Raw genomic sequence first — 24,023 nt, forward strand, 5'->3', positions numbered from 1 at the left:
AAAACTATCATAGTTGTCTTTCAACTATTGTTGCCAAAGTCTTCCTTCTGTGCTTCATACCTCATTCTGTCATCAGTGACATTTTTAATAGAGAATCTTGTCATCACACTTTTCTTTTGAAAAAGCCTTTATGTGTTTCTACTCAGGGGTACTTCAGATGCTTGGTAATGGTGTTTACGTTCTCACAGTCCTACTGAATCTTCCTCAATTTGTAGCCTTTATGGTGTAGAAACCTGGTTTTAGACAACCATTTGCCCACTTATAACATTTGAAGCTCTTAGCACAGGATCTGATACATGGTATGTGCCTTATGTGTATCACTCTGCCATCTCAGTTATAGAAAGTTGTTGCACTGTGTCAGAATTCTTTGCTTCGACATCTCCCCTTACTGGCAACAACCTTATCTTGATTTAATTCCAGTGCCCAGTACCATTGAAAAAATATAAAATATAGTTCTCGTTTTTAGCAACATGGGCAGTTTTACAAATTACCTCTAACACCATTTAGATTTCTAATTTGCTTATAACATAGAATTTTAATTTCAAAAGATTGAATGAAAGCATAACAGTCACTAATAGTATAAATTTGAAAAAGCAATCTGTCGTTTGCTATGGTGATTCTTTTATCAGGGTAAGTATGGATTGTATATCAAGCACACATCAGCAATGATTTATGATCCATTGTCACACCTTAAGCTCATCTTACATGTCATTGGGAAGCAACTTTTATGGACTGTCTTTTCCTATAGGAAAAAAATCTGGAAGATAATTTACAGAATTTGGCTACACAATTAGCTCCAGTTTATAAGCAGTATGCTCCAGTTGCTTACCAGAACCAGGTATGTTTTAGAACCTTATATGGTACTCTTAAACATGGTTGAAATTTCTGTATAAACAAAATCATTGTTAATAGAAAACCTTTCCAGTTTGTACTTTGATGTATATTTATTTTTATTGGACAACTTAAATTATCTAGTACTTTTTAGAAGTCTTGTTATTGTGGTACTTTAATTAAAACTCCAGAGTGACAGAATTATGATTATTTCTGGGAATAAAACTTATAAAAGCAGGAATATGTGATTTGTTCAACACATGAAAATTAATCAATGTAATATATCATATTAATAGAACAACAGAAGAGCACATACCTCTATAGGTGCAGAAAAGGTAATCCAACTAACTTTCATCATAAAAACACTCAACAAACTAATAACAGAAGGGAATTGCTTCAGCCTAATAAAGGACATCTATGAAAACCTCAGCACTAATATCATAATTAATTATAAAAGACTAAAAGCTTTTTGCCTAATATCTGGAATAAAATAACAATGTCTACTCTTGCCACTTCTATTAAACATACTAGAGATTCTAGTCAGGGTAAATAGACAAGTAAATGAAATCCAGACTAAAAAAGAAGAGATAAAAGCATCTCTACTTGCCAATGATATGATCTTGTATGTAGAAAATACTGAGACACACAGACACACACATACACACACACACTATTAGAACTCATGAGTTTAGCAAGGTCTCTGGATATAAGATCAATATGCAAAAATCACTGTATTTCTGTACAGTAGCAATAGACAATCTAAAAGTGAAATTAAGGAAAAATAGGTCATCAAAATCTAAACATTTTGTGCTTCAGAAGGACATCATCAAGAAAGTAAATGGGGGGCCGGCCCGGTGGCTCAGGCGGTTAGAGCTCTGTGCTCCTAACTCCGAAGGCTGCCGGTTCGATTCCCACATGGGCCAGTGGGCTCAACCACAAGGTTGCCAGTTCAATTCCTCAAGTCCCGCAAGGGATGGTGGGCAGCACCCCCTGCAACTAAGATTGACACGGCACCTTGAGCTGAGCTGCCGCTGAGCTCCCGGATGGCTCAGTTGGTCGGAGCATGACCTCTTAACCACAAGTTTGCCGGTTCGACTCCCGCAAGGGATGGTGGGCTGTGCCCCCTGCAACTAGCAACAGCAACTGGACCTGGAGCTGAGCTGCGCCCTCCACAACTAAGATTGAAAGGACAATAACTTGACTTGGAAAAAAAAAAAAAAAGTCCTGAAGTACACACTGTTCCCCAATAAAGTCCTGTTCGCCTTCCCCAATAAAATCTTTGGGGGAAAAAAGAAGAAAGAAAGTAAATGGGGGGGAGGATGTTGGTCCCTGTGTACAAACTCCCAGCTATAAGATAAATAAAATCTGGGGATCTATTGCACATGTGAATTAACAATACTGTATTATATACTTAAAAGTTTATAAGCGATCTTAAATGATATCACTACATACACAAAATAATTGTAATTGTGTGAAGGGATTGAGATGTTAACTAACGTTATTGTGGTAATCATTTTGCAATACATACATGTATCTAATCATCACATTGTATACCTTAAACTTACATATATTATATGTCAGTAATAGCTTAGTTAAGCTGGGGGGGGACAAATTAAAATAAGAGACAACCACAGAATGGGAAGGAATATTTGCAAATCACATATCAGAAAAAGTAGAAAGTAAGTGTAAATATTTTTTAAATTTTAAACATAACCAGAGGTCCATATTTTTTAAATCTTTAATTGTATTATGAATAACATGCTCTCTGTTAAATTTAGCTTTTTACTTAAAATTTTGATAAATTCACTTTATTGCTGGTTTGTGAATATGTATGTGTATCTACTTTTTATACACATTAAAAACTCTACATACATGATTAATGATTAGTCTTTCTTCCTGGTGTAATGACATAGGCTATAGGCTACTCTACCTGTTTATCCACCACCAGTGGGTATTAGGGTCCTCACCCTACCTGCAGCCTGTCGGTGATTTTCATTTTACCCATGGATTCTCAAACTCTACCATAATGTTGCTAAACTACCTAGCAATGCAATCATACACTGTAGTCTCAGAAATCTCTGAAATTATAAAGTTTAATTGATTTAAGAACTTTGTCAGGAAATGAGTTTTAGTCTTTCTTGGACGTGATTCTGTCTCTTAAACGGCGTGTCGTACATTATTTTTTAGGTGGAATATGAACACGTTGCCCGAGAATGTCGGCTTGGCAGCAAAGAAGGTCGTCCTTTCTCTGGGGTCACTGCTTGCCTAGACTTCTGTGCCCATCCCCACAGAGACATTCACAACATGAATAATGGAAGCACTGTGGTATGTACCTGGGTGGCTTTTGATTCTAAAAGCTCCATTGCTATATTCTTAGGTTAAAGTCCTTAAATATGATTGCCTTAACATCCTGTTTTATGTTCTGTTCCACCTAGTGTATATATCGATAGCATTAATTTAAGTGATTATCGACATCCTTCCAAAAAGGTACAGAACTAGCCTTAAATAAATTATTTTGTTGAAAGTCTTCAATTAGATACTTCATTGTGGTATGTTTGCTGACAGATAAGAGTACATGATTATTCAAAGCAACGAGTCTATGTTATCAAACTGGTTGGTAGAAAGTTGAGGAACTTAATGTTTCTTTTTTCCATTTGTATTTTATACGTAGTTTTTGTGAGGGAACTGTGCCAAATTTATCATCAGTTTTATGCGTAGTACTTCTTAGTTGCAGTATGTATAAAGTTACATGAATATTCCAAAATTGCCAGAAATATTTGCATTTAGGTGTGCATACTATGTTTATAGCCATGAAAAGAATCACATGACTGTGGTGTGAAGTCAATCAAGGGATACTTAAATTAGGTAGAAGACCAGGGAAAAATCAGGCAACAACCCTTTTGTAAGGGCAAAGAGTTTGCTTAAGCTTTTTTTCAAGTAATTATTTTCCTTTTACCTAGTAAAACAGATTAATAGTGATCACCTCTGTTTCGCACTACACCTGTTTCTTTGATTGGTCCTGTATAAGAGACAGCTCCAGGTTCTTACGGTGTGATTAGAAGTGCACAGCCTGACTCGTCACTGTCAGTAAAGCCTGTCAGTGATAGCTTAAGGAGCTGAAATAACTTTTTTGCATATTACTCCTCTCCGCTGGTTATGACTGTAGTCTTTGAGACCAATGCTATTTCTAGATATTGAAATTTTATAAATCTGTCCAGATGAATTTTAGCCAGAAAGTGGTTCATCATCATTGCTTCCTAGTACATTTTACCTGAATTGCCTTGTTATATTAATAGGATATCTGCGATCAGGCTGGATTGGGTTTAGAGTCAAACTAAATTTTGTTCCTTTTCTTGGGCTTCTCTCATGTTATTCAGTGTTTTTCTTCGCTATTGCTCTCATTACTTGTGCAGGAAGGCTCGTATCTAAAACTTGGCATAATTCCAGATTTTCCCATCTTCGAAAACCTGAACTCTTGAAATTCTACTATCAAATCTTTTTCCACTCTGTCTGTTTCCTCAGTCTTTCTAATTTGGTTCCTCTCGTCTAGCCCTTGTCCCCTTCTTCATCTCCCTATGGACAAATAAAGTGATTGAACTTTTTTACTGGTAGAAGATTCAAATTTTTAGCAATTATTTTTAAATTTTCAACAAATTGCACTCAAGAGAGTTCAATATTTTAAGGCTTGCAGGTAAATGAGATCATAGATATTGAGAAAATAGTGTGACTTTTTAAAACTTTTAGTTTACTTTACTTTATCATCTGTGTCCATCCAGTTCTATCAACCTTGAAAATCAAATCGAGCAATTTCATTTATTTCGAGTCTTAAAACACCTCTGCTGTCTTAGAAAGAGCTCTTAGTTCTAGGAAAATGTTTTTATTGAATAATAATGAAACCATTGGATATATTTTTAATGGGTCTTTAATGACAGTTGAAAATTAATTATTATTAAAATATTAGTTTATGTAGAAAAGTATTAATATTAGCTATCAATGGTCAGGAGTTTTCTGTATATAGTTCTGTATATTTTTACTTCTCTACAATGAATAAAAATAAAGTAGGGAAAAGGGCTAAAACAGGTTATATTCAAGACAGAATTTTTTTTTCTCTTCTTTTTTTCTTTTTTTAACTTTATAAATTTATTTAAGTGTGTTTTTCCAGGAACCATCAGCTCCAAGTCAAGTAGTTGTTTCAATCTAGTTGTGGAGGCCACAGCTCACAGTGGCCCATGCCAGGATTGAACCGGCAACCTTGTTTTTAAGAGCACCACACTCTAACCAACTAAGCTAACCAGCTGCCCATAATATTTTTTTCTTAAGAAATTATGACTTGGGCCAGCTGCGTAGCTCAGTGGGTTAGAGTTAGGTGCTTACAATACCAAAGTTGCCGATTCAATACCCACATAGGCCACTGTGAGCTGCACCCTCCACAACTAGATTGAAACAACTACTATACTTGACTTGGAGCTGATGGGTCCTGGAAAAACACACTTAAAAAAGAATTATGACTTATTTGGAATTTAATTTTATTATATTTTAAAACTATTGTAATTTAACAAATACTGTTTACTGCATAATAGAAATGAAAAAGATAAACCCGGATTCATGGTTTTGCTAATTGTGGATTATTATACACATTAGTCACTACTCTCATTCTATTATAAAGCTACACTCTCACATATCAAAGCAATCAAGAAAATTCTCAATATCTAAGAAAAAAAATTGGGGGCATGTGAAAGACTAAACACTTTGCTTGGGTCTCAGGGGTACCAAAAACTTTAAATCAACTTTAGGCTTGCCACAGAAAAACACTGTTTGCCATTTCAACTATTGTACATAATGACAGTTGATGGGCCCATCGAGATTCGGTGGACATAGCCTTTGAAACACTGTAATAACTTGATCATTTCAACTAAAATTATGGGTTCTTTGTATTTGACACAAATGAGTTTACCCATATTCATTGAAATATTAAAAATATAAAATACTCTTTAAATTATATATGTGTTTTTTAATAGAAGTATGTCTGTACTTCATGCTAAGCATTATACTCTGTGTCTGTTTCATGATAAACCATTCAATCGGAACAACACTGCAAATTCATTATTATAATCATTTTACAGAAGAGTGAAATTCACTATGAAAGGTTAGGTAACATGACCAACGTCACCCACTTAGCAAGTGGCAGAATTTGAATTTGAATAAGGTTTGGCAGAGGACATCACAGCTCTCGGTCTTATGCACACTGTATGTGTGAGGAAACTAAAGTGAGCAAGATGGTGTGTTAAAAATAAAAAACCTGATAGCTATTTTACAAGCAGTTGCTTTCCCCACTTTTCAGATATGGGGCATAGAGTAATGCCTGATTCTAAAAGAACTTGCCTTCCGTTTCTCTTAACTAAACTTTTTTAAATTCTCAGGTTTTCTTGGACTTTTTAGTTTGATATTGCAAGTTTTAGGCGGAGGAGAACAGGATTGTGGGTACAAGTGTAGTTCTGCGGCAATAAAGTTCTCAGGTACCGAGGACAAGATACATAATTTTCAGGGCCCAGTATAAAATAAAACTGTGGGACTCGATGTTCAAAAAGGAGGAAAAGTCATTTTCTACTGCGGTCTTTCTTGAATTGTCATGGAGTTTTTTATTTCTCATTTAATGTCATATTCCTCAAGCATGGAGATACAATCAGGGTGAGCATAGTGCCTCTCTGAGGCCTCGGGCCAGCCCTGTGACGCGGTCCCTGTGGTGCTTGTGCCCTAATTCTCATCATGCCTGTGCCCAGGAGTGGGAGAGCTGCCAGCCAAGAGCCCATTCTGGAGTGGGATGGAGATGGTGAAAGGCAAGAGGCAGGATGGCATCTATGCAGGGGCTCTTAGCCCTTCGCTCGCGATCAGTTGTCCTGAAACTTCACTTACAAAGCACATGTCCAAATATAAAATTACTAATAACTTCAAGACAGCAGCCACAGAGAATCCATTAAACACCAGAACTCCTGAGTGCAGAACGCTTTGCAAGTCTATTGATCCCATAACTGTGAAGCCAGCTGTGCTTGTAGGATGCGTGCCTGGGAATAGGCGATAGTTGCCGGGTTCCTTCCATTCACTTGCCTGGTCCTTATTTTATACTTATTTAGCTCATTAGTTTCTCTGCTTCACTGTGTCATTTTTCTTTTTTCTGCTCTTTTCCTATTACATTTCTTTTTTGTTTTCTTTTTCTATGAGTTTTTTTCTGCTTTGTTTACTTTGTTCTTTAGGTTCCACATACAAGCAAAATCACGTTGCATCTGTCTTTCTCTGTCTCACATCCTCCACACAGCACAATTCCCTTCAGGTCCATCCATGCTGTCACAAATGGCAAAAACCTATTCCCTTCCCTAGCTGAGCAATATTCCATTGTATACATGTACCACCTCCACTTTATCCATTCATCTAAGGACAGATACCCAGGCTGCCCCCACATATTGGCTATTGTAAATAATGCTGCAGTGACCATATGAATGCACATGTCCCCTCAAAGTAGCATTTTGTGTTTATTCATATAAATACACTCATCAAGACAGAATTTTCTTAAGACGTCCCATTTCACATTCAAAGAATGATAGGCAAACTTATTGATATGCTCCTATCTAGAATACAAGCAAAATGGAGCAGCAAGATAGAATTTATCAAGGTAGGGGCAGCCAGTTAGCTCAGTTGGTTAGAGTGAGGTTCTCTTAACAACAAGGTTGCTGGTTCGATCCCCACATGGGCCACTGTGAGCTGCGCCCTCCACAACTAGATTGAAACAACTACTTGATATGGAGCTGGTGGGTCCTGGAAAAACACACTTAAAATAAATGTTTAAAAAAAAAAAAAAGGAAAAGAATTTACCAAGGTAAATATTTTTGTTAGTTTTCTTAGCTATTAGAATATAAATCCTTCTAGAAAAGGAAATCATCCTTACAAGGAGGGTAGAAAAAAATATGTATGGATAAATTCCACTTATAGATAGAGTGAAAAAATCCTAGAAAAAAACATAGCAATTTAGAAAATTCATCATAATTTAACCTTCTACTCAAGGAATGTGACATGTAAATATTAAGAAATAGGCTAAAGTAATATCTTCTTAACAGTTCATATTTAATATGAAGGCAGTGAGCAATTCAGCAACCATTCCTAAACTTAGTTAAATAAAGTGGAGTGTAACATAAAGAAAGCTTAATATTTAAAACACACGTGTTATAAAATATATAAACATGTACAATATCATTTACTTATAAAATCAACTCAATTACACTGGTCTGCTTAGAATTGATAAGTTACTAGAATTAAATAGTGTTGGGTGGCTTGATATATAAGACATTTCTCCAAAGTTAATGTACCAGCAATAACCAACTGAAAATAAAATGGGAATACAGATCCCTTTCACTATGGCAACAATAAGAAGATAGTAATAACTATGATGAATGTGGAGGACCTTTATTTTTCATTTCATGCTTTTTTTCTATCAGGTTTGTACTTTAACACGAGAAGATAACCGCTTGTTGGGTGTTATTCCACAAGATGAGCAGCTGCATGTGCTACCACTTTATAAACTTTCAGACACAGATGAGTTTGGCTCAAGGGAAGGAATGGAAGCCAAGGTCAGATCTGGAGCAATTGAAGTCCTCACACCCCGCCGCAAGAAAAGAACATGTTTTACTCAGCCAGTTCCTCGTTCTGGGAAGAAGAGAGCAGCGATGATGACAGAGGTTCTCGCTCACAAGATAAGGGCTGTGGAGAAGAAATTCATTCCTCGAATCAAGCGGAAGAATAACTCGACGACAAACAGCAGTAAGGCTTCATTGCTGCCGCTTTTAGGTGAGGCCTATGGACCCAGCTAATGTGCCGCGCTCAATTTTTATTGTTGGAAGTTTGGGGTTACCTTTGTACCTTATTCTTCCTTTCTTTTCTGTTTACTACTGTCTTAGGAACGAAACATTATGAAAAGAAAAATTTTCAGTTAGATAGCAATTAATTAGGTTAGCTAATTGTTCTTAAAGCTCATTTGTTTGTCTTTTGTTTTTCTTTTGTATGTATTCTTCATTTTTTATAGCTCATTTGTTTTTAATTTAGCTTGTTTAGTTGTCAAACCACGACACTGAACATATTTCCACATACTTACCCAGACCAAAAGTCAACAAAAAAGTGACCCATCTGTAGTTCTTAGTATTTTTTTCACCTATGCTTTAAAAACAAACATGTTCTTATTTATTGTTCCCCGTCAGTTTTGAAGCCCTACTCCTGAAATGTCAGCACTTCCTTGAAGTCTTCCTTAATCACCTTTACCATCAATTTAAGTAATCTAGTCAACAAATATCACTGAGCACTACTGTAAAGTGTTCTAAGTATTGGAAATACAGCTGTGAAAAGAGGGAAGATAGTCCTGTAAAAGGACTCCGTTTAAATAGCGTCGTCAGAAGGATACATTTGAGAAAAGTTCTAAAGGAAGTGAGAATCAGCAGTATTTTTATTTGGAGAAAGCATTCCAAGCAGAGGAAACGAGAAGTGCAAAAGTCAGGAGGCAGGAATTTACCTGAATACTTGATGTAAGCAGGGAGGCCAGTGTGGCCGAAGGTGAAGTTTGAAATGGGGAGAATAGTAGGAATTGAGATCAGCGAGTTAAGAGTGGGTTTGAGCAATCTCAAGCTTTGTAAACTGCTGTAAAGATTTTGGCCTTTACTGTGAGTGAGAAAGTTACTGGAGATTTCAGAATAGAGTAGGGGTATGATGTGACTCAAACCTGACATTCTGGTTATTGGGTTAGAACTAGAGTGAACTCTGGCAGAGAATAGAAAAGTAGGGTGATCATATAGAGGGTATCCTAAACACTCAGGAGAGAGATAATGAAACTGCCTAATGAGGGGGACATCAGAAGTGTCTGATGCTGGGTATGTTTTGAAGGTAGAGTCAACAGGACTTCAGATAGATTAAAGCTGGAGTGTGGACAAAAAGAAGTGTCATGGTTTACCCTGATATTATTGACCTGAAGAAACTGGAAGATGGAGAAACTTACCAACATGTCATGAGGAATGGGGAGACAAGAACAGAGTTGGAAAGATATAAAGGGAGATGGGAAGCTCAATTTTCGACATGTCAAGTCAAGTTCAAGACACCTGTCAGGCATTCAAGTCTAGATGTTAGGTAAGCAGTTGAATAAGAGTGTAGTTCAGAGAAGAGAGAGGTTCAGGCTGGAGATATAATTTAGGTGGTCAGCTGCATAGAGATAGTATCTAAGCCATGAGAATGAATAAAATCACAGAAAAACTGAAGAAGATAGAAAAGAAATTTGATCAAGGACAAGTCCTGAGAAGTCTCAATTTGTAGAGGCTTCAGAGATGAAGATGAACCAGCAAGAAAGACTTGGTATGTCTGGTGAGGTAGACGTGAAATCATCAGAGTGTGGTGTTTCGAGGAGGGAATGATCAACCATGTCAGAGGCTGGTCTGTGTCAGGTGAGATGCAGATTGAGGTTTCACCATTAGATCTGAAGGCTGCTATAAAGGGGGTGAATTGAATGCAATGAAGTTTATAGGGTTGAGGTTCTCAAATGGAAATTTTTTTTAAATGTACAAAGTGAGTGAATTATATAATGAATCCCACATCCCTCCTATGCTCACAATTTTAAAAAATGTCAATATATAGCCATTCTTATTTCATCTATACCCTTACCCAGGACTCCCCCTCCTTAGATTTTTTTAATAAATTGCAAAAGTCATATCCATTGATTTATCAGTATGTGTCACTAAATGATATTTTTTATAACCACAGTATCTAAAACTAAACCAAAAAATCAAATAATGCCTTAATACCAATCAATGTTCAAATTGCTTCATGTCTCTTAGTTGATTTTTTTTTGTTTTTTATGTTTGGTTAGTTTAAATAACTATCCAAACAAAGTAACTCATTATATTTAGTTGATATGTGTCCTATTCCTTTTTTGATTTGAAACTTAAATTTTTCTTCTTTTTCTTTTTTGTTTTTCTTTTCTTTTTTCCTTATAGCAGAAACCATTGTCCTGACTAATTCAGCTTCAATTGAAAAAAAAAAAAAAAGTTACTAAGGCAAGAACACTATCTGTGATTTGTACACTTCTGTTTCTGTGAAGTTGAGACTGATACAGGTGTCAGGTGTTGTCAACCTGATTTACTGATTATGTTTCCTATCAGCTTTTTACCTAATGGTTTTAGAAACATTTATGATCCTACTCTTTATTCTTTATTTCATTGGAAGAAAGTGATTTTTCCTTTTCCATTTGTTAGTTGATATTCTTTTAAAATGAAATGCTGTCCTTATCAATAACTTGTTGATTCTGAGGTATGGTTCATGTTGGGGAATCAGAATGAATGCTTAGCTATTTGCCTTGATTCACCAGTTTTCAGAATAAAGTTAGTTCCCAAGTATCTTCTAGTCTGGTCAATTTTTTTAAAATTTAGTATCATTTTGATCTCATAGTTTTTTAACACAGTTTATTTTTCAGTGCATATTAAGTAGGTGTTTTTCAACTAAATTTGGAAATGCTTTTTAAAAACAATCCTCAAATTGTCTCATCTTTAGTCAGTAGAAACCCATCGAGATGGCATCTGAATTTTTTTGTCATGACCCTGATTGTCTTTGATAGCTTCCTTAGCTTCTGTTCTAACAAGATGTGCCAGGCTCATCTTATATAATCCTGCCCCATATCTAAAATCAGCCATTTCTCCAAGGAGCCTAAAGAAAAAAAAAACACCATGAATTTATACTGGTATTCAAATTTAGAATTAGAGAGCATTCCTTAACTTTCTTGATTTTCATATTTGTAGGAGCGATTGATTATTTGTTATTTTAAGATAAGAGAAACTACAGTGCAGGTATTTATGTAATGCTGGGGAAGATTCATTAAAGAGATAATGAAGAGGGAAGGCAGAGAAATTATTCCTTTTTACTTGTAGCCCCATTTAACATATATTTAATTTAGGTTTGTTTTAAAATTCATTCCCTGATAGATAGCATCTTTATATGCTATTTTAAAAATAATATATGCACTTGTAGTAGCCATATGGGTAATATTTCGCCCACAACCTCTCATCTTTTTGTTATCTTACCCATAAGAACTTTTTATTGTACAGTTTTATTCAACTCAGTGAAAAACTCATCAGTATTTTAATCTTTCCTTCTCATGTTTTATATTTGTTGACAACTTAACCTCTATAATAACAGATGCAGCCACAGATAGTGGCATGGGTTTCTTGATATACTACTCCTTGGGGCCTATGTAGAAGTAGCCTTTAAAAATGAAAACTGTCATGTCTCCAGGTTGTATTGTCTGAGGGAAAAATTGCAGCTCTTCTGAATTAAATGTTTACAATTATATTGTTATTTTAAAATATGGCCACATTACCTATTCTGTTTCTTGGTCCTAAAATTCACTGCTTTTGCACTTCCAAAAATTTTTTAGAACTGCAAAATAGGGAGCATATACTCAACAAAAAATTTCCACTTGATGTGCTGTTTTTGTGGATGTGTCAGAACAGTTAACCCATCTTGGCCAATGTGTTCATGATCTACCTTACTCAGAAAGAAACGAACTTAAATGCATGTGTTTTTGAGGTTACAGAAAGCTTTTTTCCAACTAAAATTTTTTTATGTGACGTCCCTTTGCCTAATAATTAATTTTGCCAGTTATGGTGCTTTCATTATCCAGAAATATTTATAAACTATTACTTATTTTTACTTTTTTTCAAAGCTGAGATCATGTTGTACATAAAATCTATCTAAACATCTCTTTGTAGTTAAATATTGCTCACTCTTTGTCATCATAATATCACTTGCATTATATTCCCCTGTATGGTTTAATATTTCCTTCATAGCCAATTAAGTCATTTCTAATATCTTACTGTTTTGAACAGTGGACATCTTTTTGGCTAAATCTGTGCACTTATTTATGATTGTTTTGAAAGGGAAGAATTCTTTAAGGAAAATCATTGGATGAAAAAGCTTACCGAACTACATCCAATTATTAATGTACACGTGTGTGTGTTTGACTTAAAGTAAATAGAACAAAACTGGCTAGCATTGCCCTCATCAATGTTTTGTTATATTATTCTTTGTACTTCTCTTCAGAGCTAGTTTTTAAAGACAACAACTACCAAAAGCAGTTTGTACTTATCTTCACATCTGGTGTCCTTTTTTCTGTTTAGGGAATAAAACTGAGACCTTGCAACCTGAAATAAAAAGTGAATCTGAACCCAGTTTTATCTTCAAAGGTTCGGACAACACTAAAACCTACTCACTGACCCCATCCATTCCTCACCCAGTGAAAGAGGGAAACTTATCTCCAGGCTTTTCCTGGTCCCCTAAGACTGCTTCGACCACAACATCTCCTTTTAAGAATGATGCATCAGTTTTGTATGGGTTTTCAGAAAGAAGTAGCAATCCCCACTGCACAATGCCTTCTGCAAGACACAGCGGTGCTAATGCTGCCGCTGGGGAATGCACTGGAATTGCACCGCCTGGTGACGTGGGTCATCTTCCAACCTTGTCTACTCCTATGTCAGATTCCCTCATTTATCCTGAGCCTCCCACTTGTCCATCTGAGCAGCTAACTTCCAATCAGCCAAACCAGCAGGCCCCATTCATCACCTCTCCTCCTGAACTTGCTTCCTGTCTGATGGAAGAAGATGAGCAGCATTCTGAAGCAGATGAGCCTCTATCAGATGACCCCCTGTCAGACGACCCCTTGTCTTCTGCTGAGGAGAAATTGCCCCACATTGATGAGTATTGGTCAGACAGTGAGCACATCTTCTTGGATGCCAATATCGGTGGGGTGGCGATAGCGCCCGCTCATGGCTCCGTTTTGATTGAGTGTGCCCGGCGAGAGCTTCATGCTACGACTCCTGTCGAACACCCAAACCGGAATCATCCTACACGCCTCTCCCTTGTCTTCTACCAGCACAAAAACCTGAATAAGCCCCAACATGGTTTTGAACTAAACAAGATTAAATTCGAGGCTAAAGAAGCTAAGAATAAGAAAACCAAGGCCTCAGAGCAGAAAGATCAGGCAGCTAATGAGGGTACTGAACTGTCCCCTGAAGTTAATGAATTGAACCAAATTCCTTCTCATAAAGCATTAACATTAACCCATGACAATGTTGTCACCGTGTCCCCTTATGCTCTCACTCATGTCGCAGGGCCCTATAATCATTGGGTCTGAAAGCTTTTCTCCCCTTCTTAATGCCTTTGCTAGTGTAGTGTATTTTTTCAAGGTGCTGTTAAAAGAAAGTCATGTTGTCGTTTACTATATATCTTCATCTCACCCATTTGAAGGCTGAGGTTCAAAATGAAAAAATAGGGTGGGTATTTCTTAACTGTGACTATATTTTGACAATTGGTAGAAGGTGCACATTTTAAGCAAAAATAAAAGTTTTATAGTTTTAAATATATAAAGAAATGTTTTGGTTAGGTGTTAACCTTGATAGAATCACTCAGTTTGGTGCTTTAAATTAAGTCTGTTTACTATGAAACAAGAGTCATTTTTAGAGGATTTTAACAGGTCATGTGCTACGGTGTAAAATCAAGATACATAGTGTTAACTCTACACAGCTCCTGGTGCTTACCCACATTGACACAGTTAAAAATAAGCTGAATTATTATTTCATGGTGCCATTGTTCCAACATCTTCCAATCATTGCTAGAAATTTGACGTATTCCTTCGACACAAACAAACCAATGAAATGTTTTCTCTCTTAAAATATCTCTCCGGTATAACATAATTCATTATTGTTAGTAATGGTTGGAGGTTGTTCATAGATTGTAAATATATATTTTAAAAGCACTTTCTATTTTTAAAAGTAACTTGAAATAGTATAGTAGAAGATTCTTATTGTCTATTGTTTGTGCATATTTGCATACAAGAGAAGTCATTTATTCTTGCTGTGTAGAGTTCCATCTTGTTAACTGCAATATGTATTCTAATCATGTATATGGTTTGTTTGTTTTAATGTGTCCTTTCTCATTCAAATATTAGCTACTTATATAAAATAGTTAGCTCATGCAAAAAAATGTTAATTATCTCTAAAATTGGAATTTGGAAGCATATCATCGATATTGATTAACATTTTCTTTGGAGCTAAGTAAGAGTGGTCTCTTCTGATTTATTGAGCAACAGTGGCCACAATTTACATTCACACTAGCTTTCTCAATATAATCCATGAAAGGTGTTTCCAAAAGGAGATGGGACATAATAGGATTCAGAAGAGTCAAATGCTTTTAAAGTTTCAAGGTGATAAAACTCAAAAATTAAATAGTGAAAACCCTACCCATCCCCAGTTGCCTTATTCTGAAAGTCGTTCTGGTACAGAATTAGAATAAAATTCCTGTAAAACTATTTTGAAAACAAATTCCCTATCATCATCACATCCCCACAACATCCCAAACAAACAGTAGGAATGGTGTTATAAGTATGATTCTGTCCATTAAGAGCTAATCCAAAGTAGTGTAAGGCTAGTAATTCATCTCTGGTAAATCCCTATGTTCTAAGTAACGGGAAAATAGGGATTCCATTTATTTAGTCCTCTCGTTATTTTTTCCTGTTACTTTCTTGATTCATAGCAAAATAGAAGGGATTGCCCAAACCAAACGTTTAGAACAAACAGAAATTTCAATGAAATACTTGATTCTGTTAAAATGCAGAGGTGCTATAACATTCAAAGTATCAGATTCCTTGGGAGTATAGAAAACCTAGTGGTGCTTCTCCCTTGGAAATGCCATAGGAAGCCCACAACCGCTACTTCTCAAAATTTTGGTGCAAAAGCAAACAGTTCCAGCAAGCTCTAAAGAAAAACTCATTATATAACTTATATTGAAATAATATATGGTGCAAAGTATCAGTTTCAAGCTTTTGACTAATCCAAGTAAAGGAATATGAAGGGACTGTAAATAACAATGTCCGTTGATAGACCATCATCTTGTACAAGTAGATTTCTGCTTTTGGATATGTAAAATAGGAGAATTCATTGACTTGTTTTAGTATTTTGTGTGCCTTAGATTTGTTTTAAAACATGTATATTTTTGTGAGCCTAAGGTTTCTTATACATATAAGTATATAAATAAGTGATTGTTTATCATTTCAGCTGCTTAAATAAGATATTTACTAGTATTAGACTATCAGGAATACAACCTTGTGATATTTCGTTTTAGATTTTAGACCTTAGTTCCCACGAGAAATAATTTCCTCACCAGATTGAATGGATAAAGCTTTAAGACCCTTTATCCATCCACCCATCTATCCATTCTTCCATTCAACACCTATTGAATGTCTGCAAAATTTAAGTACCAGCATTTGTTTTTCTTTGAATTGCCACCTATGACATAGTAAACTTGAAGAATTAAAATCCTAGAAAGTACTCTTACACATATTTTTTGAAGAAATAGCAAATTTCCTTCAAAACAATCTACTGTGTCTTCAGCAATTGAAATCAGTGTCACTACCTTTAAAAAAGTTCCTTAACAATCTAAACTTGAAGCACCAAGGTTGGTTGAGGGGAATACTGGGATATGTACAAGTTAGTTGCGGTTTACCAAAACAAGTAAATGAAAATATCCAGTGTCAACTAAAATGTTTCCGTTCAGTTATTAAAATTAATGCCATGAATGGCCTGCTCAACTGATAACCCCATGGAGGGAACCACATGATTCCTGCTTTGTTGGACTCTATTTCATAAGTTTAACAATTTACCATCCCATGGTCTGCCCTGTAATTTTTTCAAAGCTCATGCTTATTTAATGTTCTGCAGCACTGTGATTGTATGCTGGCTACACTGCTGTTAGAATGCTCTTTCTCATGAAGCAAGGAAATAAATTGTTTGAAATTACATTTTCACTCAGAAAACTGGTCATCTAACATTATTTCTACACCTCTATTATGTGTTCCTGTAATGATCACCTCCTTTGTAGCCCTGAAATTGGGTTTTCACACTTTTGCCTTTGTTCATGGTATAATTGAATTCATTGATACATAACTCTTAAGTTAGCCCAACCTATTCATGATATGTTACAAACTTAACTATGATTAGAGAATAACTCCTGCCTATTGTAGAAGCCTACAAAATATCACACTGCTCTTCAAAATCCCATTTCTAATGGCTCCCAAACCATTTTTCACCTGCGTCTTTCCAAATCATCCACAAAATACCAAATATGTCATCAACCTAACTGAAATATATTACTATTGGAAAGTGAGCCTAGCTGAAAATGTAGCTGTAGATAAATTTTTGCAACATATTAGCGAAATGTTACATCTTAAATAACCTACCAACATCTTTATGCAGTCTGCATGTGGATGAAATAATTTCATTTGTTAAATATAGAATTTTAACTAGATTAGATTCATAAGCAATTTACTTAAGACATAACCCTAATACATGCTTAATTGAATGCATACCCTTGTGTAAATGAGATACTCACTTAATTCATATGGAGTAACCTACTTTCTAATGTCATTACTTCCATGGACTTCTGATTATCATTTATTTCATAATAGCATGTATGAAAATAGCCCCAAACCATTTAAGTTTAGTCTTTGAAAAACAAATTATATTGAGATCTTTTATCTGGGATAAATTTTGACGTTGCATGACAACTTCCACGGATAGTGGGCACAGCATTCCTTCAAATGTGCCATGTAAATCCATAGCTGTGTGTGACCTTTAATACATAGCTACCTTCTATTTCACAACTTTTTAATGCATGGAGATCTTTTTTTGGTCTAGATTTAGTACAAATGTGAGTTTTAATCTTTTGTAGAAATTTATGACAAGAATTGTGAAATAAGGTAATATGGTAGTGGCCTTCCCCATTACCGAAAGACACCCTAGAAGTCATATGATTCAATCACTGGGGCTCAAAGAGCAGATTTTAATGTCAGTGTGTAATTATTTTTGTAATTAGAATTTAAAGAGTCAAGTGAAGGGAATTTTGTGGTTAGGACTGTAGGAAAACAAACTTGATCACCCAAGAGGTATTTTATCACTGGGAAATAATCTTATTTTGGTACAAGTCAAAAATAAAATGGCTTTGAGTTTTTTTCTGAGGTTCAAGGAAAGAAGTTGAGTGAAATAACTGGGGAAAGTATATTTCCATTCTATATACTACCTAGCCATGGTTGTACAGTCTATTCACATGTCTTGCCTAGTTGGCCTCACAAGTCCCAGCATAGTTTATTTTGATGAGGCTGTCTACATGTATTAGAATACTGTTTCATTGTGCACAGCTACTAAACTTGCCCTTAAGTGTATTGAACTTGTAACGTTGACATCAGTAGTATGGCACACTTAACCAAGTGATATCATCAGTGCCCTGATTCCTGAAAGAGTGTGGATTCATACAAATCAAATTATGCTCCATGTGGAGTTTTTTTCTAACGGGTTTAGGAATTGATGCCATACATGGCTTTGGAATGCAATTCAGAAGGAATCGGTACGTCCTTTGACAGAAGTTCAATTTGTGTTTTCTTAGATTCATTGGCCTTTTTTTCCCTCTTATATAAAATAGAGACCAAGTTCCTCTGTTAATATTGAAGATGGTGAAACTGGCTTGTATCCAGGACACCACTCTTTTGTCCACATTGACCTCTACAAATTTTAATTCTCTACATTCCAGTATTTGGATGAATTTTTTTCAATCCATTTCTTATGGGCACCCAATCAAATACTATTGTTTGCTTTAAAAGGCATGTATTTTACTCGTTCAGGTAATTCAAAGGTTTTTTTTTTTAATTTATTTTGCCACTCCTAATTTTCTTTTAAGGGTCCCACAATGTACTTCTCTTTTGGTAGTATACAACTTTTAATATTTCTGTCTTTAAAAGTCCAATGTTTGTTGTCTGTACTCCTTTCCCATCCTAACTTATATCCATGATCCTGCCTGGGTCACAAGTTTTCTTCTGGTTCGTTTAGCCATAGATGTCCTCCAAATTACAATAAAACTTAGTCTAAGGTAGGAATATTATTATTAGATGTTAAACATATTAGCCGAATTAACCCATCCATATTTAAGTGCAACTTAGGAAACCTTTGGTTAACAATATAAACCCAGTTTTCCTAAAAATAGAAATTTTGTCATTAGCTGCTATTATGAAGAGTATTCTCGTCTTGTTCATCAGAATAAAATCCTGCAGCTGTCAGAAACATTTGCATTTTTGGAGAAACAATACTGGAAAGGAATTTGGTTTCTTCTCTATTTGGCTATGTATAAAACCAGAAACTCTGCTTGTTATTATTTTTTTCTCCTTTTACTAAAGGTACAATGTCACTAAGTGTACCTTCATTCTTTTTACAGTTTTATCCTTTCCTCTGATTTTTTTAAAAAAACCTATTGCTTCCCTTGTCTCTATTCTCCATTCCTCAGGTTTCCTACACAAAAACACATCGTTCATTTTAAGGGTAACAATGATCTTGGTCATTTGTCTTTTAAAATTGTATTTCTCAAATCCTTTTTGGAATAATACCGAAAGCAATCAAGAGCTTTTATTCAGCCCTTTTCATTTAGAGGCAAATTCAGTTTTTAGGAATGGATGTGTTCACAAGGCCACAGGTTAGTGTTGAGTGCTGTCTTTACCAATTCCAACAATGTTTGACTCTTGACTCGTTTATTAGTGTTTCAGTATTTTACAAAAAGTCAAACAAGAAGTATTCTACCACTACTTCTATATGACTTTGCTAGTTCTGTGTAATGCATCACACTAATTATAAATTGACCACTCACTGACTTTCATAGTAATGGGTCTGATCTATAGAATAGATAGGGATCTTTTTTTAATTTTTTTTTTTTTTTTTTTTTGCACCTTCTCCTTATCTCCCAGTCCAGTTTTTGTGGATGGTATTTATTATCAACTGTACATTTACCCTTTTGGAATTTGGTTGTTGGCAATAATAGGAACTATCTATAATCTGGGTGATAAAGGTTCGAAAGTGAACTGTAAGTAATGGGAAGAGTTTTTAACGATGGGATAAGTCAGTCATCAGAAGCTCTTTCAAGCACAATGGGGAGAAACGCAAGGGGCAGAAATGAGGGAGAACTGTGTTCCTATCAGCGATCTGCAGGTTCACTTTTCCAGCTCAACACCAAGAAATACTTTTAATGTTTCTTCTTCCCACTCAATACCAGTTTTATCTGAAAAAAAAAGAAATGTGATAATAAAGCAAATTATAATTAATCTGTGTACTTCATAATGTTTTACGTTATCAAACTGCCTGACTGTGCTACTTTTTTTTCTCTCCAACACTGAGGATTGGACAGAGAATATTCCCATCTTACTGATGAGGAAACTGCATATTGGCAAGAATACCATAGGGCTTGTTCCAAGTCTCACAGCAAGTCAACCCATCTGAGACTAAAACATCTGCAGACTGCTAAATGCATTTCTGCACCATAAACTGTATCTTAAGAGAGTTTAGTGATTAGAAACTGTCAGCCCCGATCTAAGAATAATATAAAACCTACGTCTTGTATGCAAAACCTGCTTCTGAAATATTTTGTTTCCACTATTGATTTAGCCAGCTCTTTTCTTATGCATACTTGAGGTCTCCCCCAAATTCCCAAAACTTCTGCATTGGGGTTTAGATTAATGAAGTTTTATTTTCCCTGTAGAAACACTTTTTTATAAAGAACGACCCTGTACTACTAAAACAAGGAAACCTCCTAAGTAGTAATTGTGTTAAAAATACTCTTAAAGACTAAAGTCAGCAATTCATAAAGTTAAATATATTTGTTATATTGAAATGCAGGTAAAAGAAAGAAATGCAGGTTTCTTGGAATGTGCTGGGTAAACTGACTTTTAATTCCCAGGCAGTCATGGTAAAAATGTAAAATTGTCAGCATCTTTAAGAGATAGTATTGTCTCCCACTTATTTGTATTTGTTTTATTTTGTTTTCTCCTTTGTTTCCAACCACATACAATCTCTGGGTCAAAGGTTGAATATACCTTTACCCAGAGAGTTAAGAAAAATGAGATGTATTTGTAAAATTTTTAGTAAGCTCTTTATAAAGAGGTAAGATATTTGGGCTAGTCCATTAGTACATTATGGGTTACTAATGAAAAACGCAGGCCAAACTGCCCTAAATAGTCAAATTTCACTTTTGGTGACTCAGTTCAGTAACTGCCTATCCCCACTAATGCCTGTTTGTGATATTATAAAATGGCTGACGACATAGGACTTTACAGAGACAGCTCTTTAAAAAAATAAATATTTTTTATCGCTATGTATGGTCATACTTTTTTTTAATTTTTATGAGATAACATTGTGATAGGTGCTTTAAGAGAACTATTTTTCCTGAAATGGTTTTATAGCAAAAAAAAAAAAAAGGGCAGCATTTGCATTGTGACGACATATGGGTGGATGGTCACCTTTGGGTTACTAAGAAATGAAGTGTTCCCTAAAGAGAAACTTGTAAAACTACTTAACAGAAAGAAAAGCATTAATTTCTAGTTTTTTTTTCCATTTTATATGGTGACTTACCAGTAGATTCTTGTGCATATCAATAACTTGGTTCCCAGGAGAAGACCGAGTGTTTATCATTAGTGGGAGTAAAATACTCACAAATCCTTCCCCATGGTGAACTAGAATAGTACTGAATTCCCCATCGAGAAAAATCAATTTCACAAGTTAATATTCCTGTCTCTAGTTGACTTTTTTACTCTCTTTGGCATGTATTTACTATTTATTTTGTACCTTAAATTTTTTGCTTTGGGGGACTTTTACTTACTGCCATCCTACTGTATTAAAAATCCCATACAATGAAATGTTAGTAAGGAAAAGATTTTAAAACTCCACGAGTATCCTTTTTTGGTTCTTAACATGGGGAAAACAGTTTAAAGAAAAAGCACTTCATCATGTAGAAGGGAAAAAGATAATTATCATTTCAATTCAGGATCAAGGTAGTGCTCTACGTACAAGGGAACACTTACTAGCAGTACTTGAAGACTTGTGAGTTGAAATTGCATGTTACTTGAAAGATTGAATTAAGCTAAATTTTGGTGCACAGCAGTTGTACATGATTTCATGTTTATGTAGCAAAATGCATTGAAATGTACTAGTATTGAAACATACATGTAAAGATAGTTGTGGAAATTGTCTATTATATTTTCCTTGTGTCTCATTTATTTAGAGCATAAAGTTTCTTTTTAATTGTTCTAACTGAATAAGGCTAAATGAATACTGTAATTGAAATTATATTTTAAATCTTTGTCATGAGTTTTTAAAAGAAAAAAAACTATTGCAAATTGTATCATTCCTGGTTACACAGAACTTTGTGGGTGGTTTTAAATAAATTTTATACTTCTATTTTGCACCTGGTAGTCTAATTTTTCTTTCCTCTACAAAATAATATTAAGTAAGGACTCTTATCAATCCCATTTTACAGATCAATTCTGAAGCTTAAAGTAATGTTCACACCCCTAGTAATGGGGCAGAGCCATTTATCAACTTGGGTCTAGACTGACTCATGCCCTCCCTTGGGTTTAGCATTATTTTAATCGTCTTAATCCTGAACACAGTATGCTCACAGTATTTTAAAGTTGACATCCTAAAGTAGTCATTAAAACCTAAAGGGAAAAAATATATTGACAATAAACTTTTAGTGAAATTACAGCAAATATCACAGACTAATAAATTACTTTAAATCCATCTAATTTGAAATCTAACTCCTATTGTAGGATCCTGTAATCCTCTTCCTTCTAGTAACAAGAACAACTATATCCCCCTGCCCCAGCAACTCCCAGGGTTTAGGTGGGCAGCTAGATACTGCATGTTCCACCTCCTTCCTGACCGGTTATAAGGGAGACATGTAAGTTAGGCTGACCATGGACACATGGGCAACATGCCAGGGCATGGCAGAATAGCAAAATAGAAGGAACTCAGGTCCCCGGATGACCCATCTATCAACTTGGTCTGTTACATGAGAAAAAAATAAGTATTCTCTATTATTTTGCTCTGTTAAATAGCTCAATATCCTAACTAAACATCCATTCCATAAGAAACTATCATGTTTTTATAATCTTCTCCAGGCAAAATATACAGTTCCTTCAATGTTCTTCCAGTGACATGGTTTCTAGATCTTTTATCTTAATGCTCTTTAGACCACAACCTGAATAATATTTTAAAAATATCTCAGAATATGACATTCCCCTGCTTAAAACACTCCAGTGGCTGTACTTAGCATGAAACCAAACTCCTTACTTAGTCTGCAAAGCTCTGGGTGACCTTGCTCCTGCCAACCTACCTGCTCTCATTTACCAGGCTCCAGCCATTCTGAGCTTCTGTAGCTCTTTGAACAGGCCAAACTCTTCTCTGACTCAAAGCCTTTTACCCGCTGCTTGCTTCTACCTTCAGATCCTCATATGGCTTGCTCCTTCCTGTAGTTACTGTATCAGCTCAAATATCACATCATTTGCAATATAGTGTTCAAGTATATTAATGTCCCATAATGTTATCACTCCCTATTATTGAACATTTTGATTGTTTCCAATTTTTTACTATGATAAACACTAAAATACTAGGTTAAAGGGAATGAACCTTAACTTTTTTTATCATTTTTAAAATTAATTTTTATTTTTCAAATACAGTTGACATACAATATTATTTTATACTAGTTTCAGGTATATAGCATAGTGGATAGACATATATATATATATATATATATATATATATATATATATATATATATATATATATATATATATATATTACAAAGTGATTCCTCCCACCTTAATAGTTTTGTACTCATCTAGCACCATTCATTGTTACCACAATATTGTTGACTATGTTCCCTATGCTGCACTTTACATCCCCATGACTACTTTATAACTACCAATTTGTGTTTCTTTATTCCTTCACCTTTTTCACCCAGGCCCCCAACTTCCCTCCCATCTGGCAATCATCAGTTTGTTCTCTGTATCTATGAATCTGTTTCTGTTTTGTTTGTTTATTTAGTTTGTTCTTTAAATTCCACATATAACTGAAACCATATGGTATTTGTCTTTCTCTGTCTTATTTTCCTTAGTATAAAATCCTCCAGGTCCATCCATGTTGTTGCAAGTGGTGTAGGATTTCATTCTTTTTTACGGCCAAGTAATTAAAGGGAATCAACCTTAATTTTTTAAAAAATTAATAATTAAGTCATATCATTGTACAAAATTCAAA

The 24,023-nt window shown here is 35.1% G+C and overlaps 1 protein-coding gene across 5 annotated transcripts in view; it reads left to right on the top strand.

Annotated features, from left to right (window-relative positions):
- Positions 1 to 22,166, top strand: part of TET1 (tet methylcytosine dioxygenase 1) — a 121,827-nt gene extending 99,661 nt beyond the window's left edge. For all 5 annotated transcript variants that reach the window (XM_019731737.2, XM_019731738.2, XM_074339524.1 and 2 more), the window contains 4 exons: positions 749 to 838; positions 3,019 to 3,156; positions 8,319 to 8,667; positions 13,026 to 22,166. In XM_019731737.2, coding sequence (XP_019587296.2) covers positions 749 to 838; positions 3,019 to 3,156; positions 8,319 to 8,667; positions 13,026 to 14,038 — 1,590 coding nt within the window. In that variant the 3' untranslated portion in view covers positions 14,039 to 22,166. The remainder of the gene's footprint in view (positions 1 to 748; positions 839 to 3,018; positions 3,157 to 8,318; positions 8,668 to 13,025) is intronic.
- Positions 22,167 to 24,023: the final 1,857 nt, after the last annotated feature.

This window comes from Rhinolophus sinicus, linkage group LG07, assembly GCF_036562045.2.
Source record: "Rhinolophus sinicus isolate RSC01 linkage group LG07, ASM3656204v1, whole genome shotgun sequence".
In the NCBI taxonomy this organism is placed as follows: domain Eukaryota; kingdom Metazoa; phylum Chordata; class Mammalia; order Chiroptera; family Rhinolophidae; genus Rhinolophus; species Rhinolophus sinicus.